The 8,826-nt window shown below is 47.8% G+C and overlaps 1 protein-coding gene across 2 annotated transcripts; it reads right to left on the bottom strand.

Annotated features, from left to right (window-relative positions):
- Positions 1-3,034: 3,034 nt before the first annotated feature.
- det1 (DET1 partner of COP1 E3 ubiquitin ligase) lies at positions 3,035-8,084 on the bottom strand. Of its 2 annotated transcripts, none has more exons than XM_027029946.2 (6): positions 8,003-8,084; positions 7,016-7,812; positions 6,179-6,532; positions 4,697-4,887; positions 4,147-4,338; positions 3,035-3,531 (listed from the first exon to the last, which is right to left on the bottom strand). In XM_027029946.2, exons 2-6 carry the CDS (start codon positions 7,790-7,792, stop codon positions 3,342-3,344), a joined length of 1,704 nt encoding a protein of 567 aa, XP_026885747.1. In that variant the 5' UTR covers positions 7,793-7,812; positions 8,003-8,084; the 3' UTR covers positions 3,035-3,341. The 2 variants fall into 2 exon arrangements, with proteins under 2 accessions (XP_026885747.1, XP_026885745.1); XM_027029944.2 differs by having other exon boundaries at positions 7,924-8,074.
- Between the last annotated feature and the right edge of the window lie 742 nt (positions 8,085-8,826).

The raw sequence follows: 8,826 nt of genomic DNA, 5'->3' as shown, positions 1-8,826 counted from the left end.
AGTTATAGGCAACTGTCATTGATGTTGGTCACGCATATAATCACACAATATTACCAGTAATATGGGATGCTATATGCCTCTCTAATCTACCAGCCATGTAATCTGGGATTTGAAGAAAGATTCTTTGTAGTGTAGTAGTCTGTTCACCCCACTTCCTGTTGCTGTTTGAACCTACATGTTGGTGGGCGCACTGCTAAAATTCAACAACAACCAAAAAAACACATGGTAATTAAATTACATCCACCACCCACCCACCCACACACACACACACACAGCTACCTACTGAGCGCTCCCACTCTGGGGTGCAATGAATGTGTTCCATTATCTTGTGTAACCAGAGTCAGGCTGGACAGGTAATCCTGTGTCACCTGCAGTCTGCCTCACAGGTTAAGCACAGCCAGCCAGGGAGTGAAGGGTCCAGGATATCACACCCACCGCCCAGACCCACATTTACTCAACCTGCCTGATTGGACCAGAGAGCAGCAGTCAGTCCCTGACAAGCAGCTGGACACCTAATTAACCAGTGGAATAAACCCAGATATATATATATGTGTGTGTGTGTATGTATCTATCTATCTCTCTCTCTCTCTCTCTCTCTCTCTCTCTCTCTCTCTCTCTCTCTCTCTCTCTCTCTCTCTCTCTCTCACATCCATCATTTTGCTGCTTATCTCACAGCAAGACTGTGGCAACTTGCAGCTGTTACAGGGAAATATAATGAGGAAAAGTTCAGAAAACTAATTAACACGGGACAAAAGGTGTCCAATTACTATTAGAATTATTGAAATGTCTATTCAAACTTTATAGCCATGTGAGGAAAAGCCTTTTTTTTGGCATTCTGTAAAGGGTGAGACAGCGGAAAACATGCCTGATTCAAATGCACATGGATAAGATGGAGGTTGAATATACCTGAACACAACAAAGTCCCAAATTTACTTTCAGGAGATTCATAGATGTCACTCAAAATGTAGTAGGGATAGATACTACGTGATGGCTCATGGTTACGGTACTTGACTAATAAATCAGAAGGTTGGTAATTCAGTCCCACCACTGCCGGGCCCCTGAACAAGACACATCAATTACTCAAGACACATTCAGTCATGATTGTAAGTGGCTTTGGATAAATCATCAGCTAAATGTCTTGAACGTACACCACAGTCCTTTGTTCCAATTTCAGATTTAATAGCAACCCAGAGAACTTGATCCTGGTCTTCTCTAAAGCCCCCTTACAGCCGTGATAATTAGACGCCATGCGCGCCGTGGTTCTGTCACGAGGAAGGATTTGCACCTCGGTAGGCAGGGGAGATGACCTTTCGAACTTAGACCTGCGCATGAGCCACTAGAACGGGTTAAATTCCACGCTCCTACCCCCACGCGCTCCCTCGTCCTAGGCTGCCCCAATGATACGGAGAGGGCAGAAAGAAGGCAATATCCTGTGCTAGACAAACCGCACTGGAGACTGAGAGAGGTTCAGTACTGTGGCCCTGATTACACAGCTCGCCACTACAATGACAGTCATTTAACCCTGAAAAGGGGCCAAGACAGTACTGAGCCACATACCTGACTTTGGCCGTAACAGTTTAGGAGGCTTTTTGTCTGTGCCACCCTGCTGCTTTAGCTTTGTCCTGGTCTATTAATGAGCGATCGCCCCGGACAGCTCGTGTAAACACTCATTCACAGCGCGAGGAAGAACGACAATGGAAAGGGTGAATAATGCAATCACAGTTCGCCATCCTTTAATCCTTTTTTTTTTTTTTTGCTTTTCAATCATCAAGTGGTCCGAATATTTCAGAGGGTTTTGGGTTTGTTTTTTTTTTCGTTTTTGCTCCGTAGTACAAAACCGAACCCACTGTGCTGTAAAATTATAACCCCGGCAGATTTTGTCGTTCTGTGCTGCGACGGAACCATTACGGCAGAATTAAACGAGCGAAGCCCCACGCACCCCTCTCGCGAACCCTAGGCTCGCGCGTTTCCGTTCCAGCCCGCGGCTAAAAGCATTCGTTGCCGCGCGAGAACGCAGCCCTTGCAGGACAGAGGGGCTCGCGCCGGTAACGAGCGGGACATCAGAGACGCGCATTCACGAGCCTTGACAAAACGATTACGCGTGCAGTACTTGTACTTAGGGGGCCACTCAAAAAATGGCACCGCACGCAACTTCCGCGGTCTAAAGACGCTTTTAGCGGATGTAGCCTTCCCCTGGGAGATGAACAACCCCAAACGCGTTTATCTCGGGGCGTCCATTTTATCTCCTTGTTCCCTCCTTGTCTAGAAGAAAACGCGCGCCAGAGCCAAGCCCAGCTCGGTGGCGCAGTGACTGACACACGGTAGTGTGTCACCTTCACACACTGAGGCTCATACACCAGCTACAAGTCATTCCACTTCTGATTATTCGGTTTTATGGAGGACATAAGTGGTGCTGCATCACCTGCAGGTCTGGTTCATGCTGGACCCCTGCGAGGCTGCTGGGCTCCTAATGGCTGGACTACATGAAATTCTTTGGGGTTTTTTAAGGTGGAGGGCAGAGGCATGAGCTCAATGGGTGTGTGTAGACCCCCCCGCACTGGTACAGACCGGGTACAGACCCCACACTGGTACAGTCTGGGTACAGACCCCACACTCGTACAGACCGGGTACAGTCTGGGTACAGACCGGGTACAGACCCCACACTCGTACAGACCGGGTACAGTCTGGGTATAGACCGGGTACAGTCTGGGTACAGACCCCACACTCGTACAGACCGGGTACAGTCTGGGTACAGACCGGGTACAGTCTGGGTACAGACCCCACACTGGCACAGGACTTTCAAAAACTCTCCATGCATTCAGCAGCTGCCATGTCTGAATTTCTTGTCCCTTCTGAGAACAAACAAAGTGATATGAACCAGGACAGTGTGATGGTGGAAAGAAGCGGCTGAACTCTGCACCTGACATTTAGGCCACAGCAGTCCAGCCATTCCAGACACGGCTCACGCAGCCCAGAGTGAATCATATCCAACACTAAACCAACACTTATATGTAAATTCACATACACTACGAGATTTAAATGTCTCAAATAGTTTTTATTTACCATAAAACACTATAAACACTGTAGTGGAAAAATACTGTGATTTTGTATTTACAATAAATAGTGTTTTAATATGTATATATAAAAAAATAATGTTTAATGAAATCCTACATTGACATTACTGGTTCTTACCATAGTGCTTCAAAAACCAGTCATCTTCAGTTACATAAAAATGAGAGTCAATCTGTTCCTTTCATAAAGAAAAAAGGTTTGAGGAATGTTAAAAACAAAGATTTACACACACGCCGAGGAGCTCGCACACACAGTGCTTCCAGAGACGCTCACACACATCCGTGACGCATGTGGAAGTTGACAACATACTCTGCGTTGGTGCGCTGCACTGAGATGGCGAAAGGTTCTGAGGGGTGAAACGTAAACGCCACCAACCTCCGCACAGCGTGGTTCACGGGCCGGCCCAGAAGACCCGCCTGTATCTTAAACTTCAGGAGTCCAGAATCACGCGCATAGAACCTGGAGAGAGAGAGAGAGAGAGAGAGAGAGAGAGAGAGAGGTGTTAGACTGGAGGCTCGAGTCAGGTGAGGAGTCCCGTGCACCAGACGGGTGAAGAAGCTCCCTACCACCGGTAGATCGGTCAGCACCCTGCAGCTCTGTGTGATGGGACGCAGATATATAGAGTTTGATTTGTTTAGTTGTTTTTCCCCTACCCTCCACTTTAAGATTATATATATATATATATATAAGAACAGTGGTGGTGGTTGCAGTAGTAATTAGGTGCAGTAGAGCTGTGACCCCCAGACTGCGAGAGAGATCCAGAACAACATATCAGTTCTGGGTCCAGAAGAGTGCAGTCCTGGGACCAGTGAGACACTACACAGGACTCTGTTAACTTATTAATTCGCTTGTACATTAATCAAGGTCTTGCAGTGAAAAACCATGTGACACTGAAACCTGGAATGACACTGATGTCCTCTGTATAATATAAAAAGCGTCACCAAAGTGTTTCTTTTCTTTTATTAGGCAATAAATTTAAAAGTATGCTCACACTTTAAAAAAAAGCATTTATCTACACTGCCACGCCCCCTCCCCTTCACCGAGGACACGCCCCTGTGTTCAGGTCCTCCTCACCGTATGGGGTGGTCCCCGCAGGTCTTGGGCCGCTCCATGACAGACACCCACTTGTCGTCGTAGCTGAAGAGCGACAGGTCGAGGTAGGGGCTGCTGCTATAGGACTGAGCACTGATAGGCAGCTGACCCAGGAGGCGGCGCACCGCCTCGGTGTGGCCCCCGTACTTAGCGTTCACTATAGTGTCCTTGAACCTGGGGACCGCCACACACACACAGCGACAGTGAATGAGATATAGACATACACACAGTCAAAGACAGAAGTACACACACACAAAAAAACAACTGAGGAAACAACTCACTTAATGTTTTTAGAATCTGTGAAACCAGCTTTGACTATATTCCTTTTTGTTCCAAAGATCAAAGTACAAATACAAACATCAAAAGTACAAAATTTAAATTCATTGTGGAAATAAACTTCATAAGTTACTTTAAAGAAGTTTTAAAGCTCAGGACAATGTTTCCTACTGTTTTGATATAAACCCACTTTCATGACCCCCCCCGTCAGACCCATAAGCTTCCCCAGTGGGTGGATCTGTGATGGGTGGAGCACCTGCGCTGAACCTGCCGGGCAAAGTTGTTGCTGGAGGCGGAGCAGGGGAACTGCACAGCCTCGCTGTGGAGCGTGGCATTGCGGAACAGGTCACAGAAGTGCTCAAAAAGCTCCAGCAGCTTGTCTGACGTATTCTCAAATACTGCAATCACCTCTGTGGAGACCATGTTATACACGACAAAGAACGAGGGCTGTGTGTGAGAGAGAGAGAGAGAGAGAGAGAGAGAGAGAGAGAGAGAGAGAGAGAGAGAGAGAGAGAGAGAGAGAAAGAGAAAGAGAGAGATTGCGCTTCTGGTTATGAAAACTGATTTTTTTTTAAAGGATTAACATTAGTGTTCAGGTACGGTAATACACACACACACAAAATGACAAACATGCATTAACATTTACAAACTGCACTCATCCAGTAAGTTCAGTAGCACCTGTGTGTGCCAGAAGATCTAAGCTGAACACACACACACACACACACTCCAGGACACGCAGGACTGCCTCTAGCGTGACTAATCCCAGGCATTTCCACACAGACTGCTCCGACTTCTCATTAAAACATCAGCCATGTTATTGCGATGTAACATTATATGTTATAATGCGATAAATAATTACAGTTTCCCTTTTATTTTTGTTCAAATTGTTCTGCCGTACTGCACAGGGAAGACCTGCCTGCTTTAGAACAACTGAACTGCTGGAATTAGCACGTGCACCCCTGTGGAGCCAACACAGCAGCAACAGACAGAGGAGGCCTGTACTACTACTACTACTACTACTACTACTACTACTACAAATAATAATAATAATAATAATAATAATAATAAGAAGAAGAAGAAGAAGAAGAAGAAGAAGAAGAAGAAGAAGAAGAAGAAGAAGAAGAAGAAGAAGAATAACAACAACAACAACAACACAGCAGCAACAGACAGAGGAGGCCTGTACTACTACTACTACTACTACTACTACAAATAATAATAAGAAGAATAACAACAACAACAACAACACAGCAGCAACAGACAGAGGAGGCCTGTACTACTACAACAAATAATAATAATAACAATAATAATAATAATAATAATAATAATAATAATAACAGGCAGAAGAGGCCTGTACTACTTCTACATCAAATAACAATATCAAAAACAAATAATAATAATAATAATAACAACGAGAGCAACCAGCAGAGGAGGCCTAGTACCGCATCTGCATCTAAACTACAACAACAATCATACTAATAATACTAACTTTACAAATGGTGTGGCATTAGAGTGCAGTCATAACCAACTAACAATGTCACCCACACCCCCCGACCACACACACACACAACAACTCTGCTTCTGTGCCCAGTAAATCAGATGGTATGTTCATGAGATCTCTGCACACTGCTGTTACAGCAGGTTTCCGTCAGGCTTTGCTGCTTGGCCTTCATCGTCATCGTCATCACATTCCCCCTGCCCACCAACACAAATCTTTGGTCAGGTGCCTTGGCAGCCATACCTGCGAGGGGTCGGTGACACGCAAGGTGACCACATCCTCGCTGGTGTACTTGATGAGCAGGTGGTGCTCGTCCAGCAGCTGAATTTTCCACATACGCAGCTGCCGCAGCTGGTCGAAAAACTGGAAGAAGCGTCGCTTGGCCGTGGCGCTGCCGTCCTGCTCGGCGCGCCGCCACAGGTACACCAGCAGCCTGTGCTTCAGAGAGTTGATGCTCTTCTCCTTATAGAGCCGCGACAACCCGGGCTGGCCTTCTACTTGCGCCTCTGAGAACACGGCCGACAGAGTGAGCAGGTCATCCTCGTAGCAGAAGCGGCCAATGGTCCGAACGTCCAGGAATGTGCCCTCCATGGTCACCTGGAGGACGAGAGCGGACCTGGAATGATGTAAAGATCTCAGACCAAAGCTCACGGCCACACCCTGCACAGATTAGGGCTCTGCAATATGAAGCAGTGTTCCAATGGTCCGAAACATAATATTTACATTTATCTGATGCTTTTATCCAAAGCAACTTACAATTCTGACTGAACACATCTTGAGTAATTGAGGGTTAAGGGTCGTGTTCAGGGGCCCAACAGTGGAAACCTGGCATTGGTGGGACTTGAACTGATAACCTTCTGATTACTAGTCCAGTACCTTCACTACTGAACCACTAAAATAACAATTGCAGTACTGAGATTTTTCTTCCCTGAACACATGTAACCTGCTCCACATTCAGCAGTGAGCCTGATCTGGAACCGTGTTTCTGTAGCAGCAGGGTTTCACCTGTGCACACCAATCTCACGACCCGTGTGTGTGTTCTGTAGCTGTAAGCGTGTGTCCTCGTACGCCTGTGCTCACCTGAAACACGTGGATGGTCTGCTGCTGCACTGACAGCACTGCTAGGATGTTCCTGTACAGGTACAGGCCCTGGTTGTGAGACAGGATGATCTTGTCACACTTAAAGTTGCGTGTGTCGCACAGACGGCCCGTGTGCAGGTCGATGACGTGGAGGGAGTAGTCCTCCAGAGGTGAGCGGGGGTTGGGCGTCACGGACTCGTTGTTGCGGTACACCTCGAAGAAGTGCGGGTGGGGCTCCTCAGGCAGGTAGGCAGCAGAGCCCACGATCACGTAGCGGCAGTCGTCTGTGAACAGGCTGCACTCTCGGTTCAGATGCTCACCGTTGGACGCCACGCTGGTGACATGCAGCAGGGAGAAGAAGCGCTCAAACAGCCGGCCACGGATGTTAAGCGAGCGCTGGTCGTTGCCGTTGGCCAAGGTCTCGCCTTCCATGCCCTGGAGGAGGTCCTCTGCAGCCTGGCAGCCCTGATACTCGTAGATCTCCAGAGACGTCTGGTCTGAGGAGAAGGCGATGAAGTAGCGGCCATCAGGAGAGAACTTGCGAAGGAAGCAGGGCGGCTTCTCCACGTTCACCACCGTGAAGTTGGGGAAGAGATTCTGGTGGAAGCAGCGCACGCGGTACCAGTGAGCCCCGGGGCGGCCCGAGCAGATGCGGCGCCGCTCCAGGCGGTGGACCACGTTCTGGTTCTGGATGCGACGCGGTCTCAAAGTAGGGAAGGCCTCCGCTGATCTCAAAAAAGGGAAGGCCTCCGCTGATGATCCGTTCCAGGACGCCATGGGCAGCTACATAGTCAGGACTGAGAGAGGGAGAGACATTAGTACACGTCCGCGTCAGGAGCGGGCTTTAAACATGACAGTCAACCTCAGCACTCTGCACACCACAGTTAGGAAGCCCTCATCTTACAGACCTTTGGGAGAGAACTTTACATTGAACTCCAGATCATTTAGCAACTCAGGACAATATAACTATATACAGTGAAAACGTACAACAATATAATTAAATTAGCCGCTTCGAACGAGACCACCGGGCAGCAGCAGCACCACTAACCTCCTTCACCTGCTAGCCTAGCAGCTAGCTACGCGCCTAGCGCCAGCTCACGGCGCTTTACTCTACAGCGCCCCCTCAGGCCTGGAGGAGAGCGCTCACGGCGCTTTACTCTACAGCGCCCCCTCAGGCCTGGAGGAGAGCTGAACGCAGTTGGAAACGAGACCGTAACAGTGGCAGAGCTGCAGATTTATAATGACGCAAACATTTTTGGTTAAACTCGAAGAGTAGACTATCTGTGTCGCCTGAACGAACCGAATTGTTCTGTGCTCCGTCTTTAAGTAAATGGTAGGTTGAAAAAAGCGCGCGTATTGTCAAATTACTTTTTTTTTTACAGGAAACAATTACTGTAGCTATAAATGAGTCCCATATGAATGAATTGTGCAGGTCAGATGGAGTGGGTATCCAGAATGAAAGCGCAACAGCATTAAGACAAGAAGCGGACTCGTGCCCATTAACGCGGGGCAGGCGCTCGGCTCCTTTACTGCGCTTCTACAGTTCAGGGATGAATGGATGTGCGATGAAACCCCATCGTTCCGACCAGCACATCTGCACGCAAACAGACCTTCAGAATTAGGAAATTAACACACCATTCCAAATGTCAATTGACATCCTCCGACGACCACATTACCATAATGATTATGGAAAAGTCATTTTTAACTAAATATGAGCAGTGCGACACGCTCGTGTGTCGAGCTCTTATAAAAACGGAGATTTTCTACGGCGTGTCAGACTGAACAAAACGTCCGGGCGGGTTGCGCGATAT

The sequence above is a fragment of the Electrophorus electricus genome, chromosome 12 (genome assembly GCF_013358815.1).
Source record: "Electrophorus electricus isolate fEleEle1 chromosome 12, fEleEle1.pri, whole genome shotgun sequence".
NCBI lineage: Eukaryota > Metazoa > Chordata > Actinopteri > Gymnotiformes > Gymnotidae > Electrophorus > Electrophorus electricus.
This window is presented reverse-complemented; position numbering and strand designations above follow the sequence as displayed.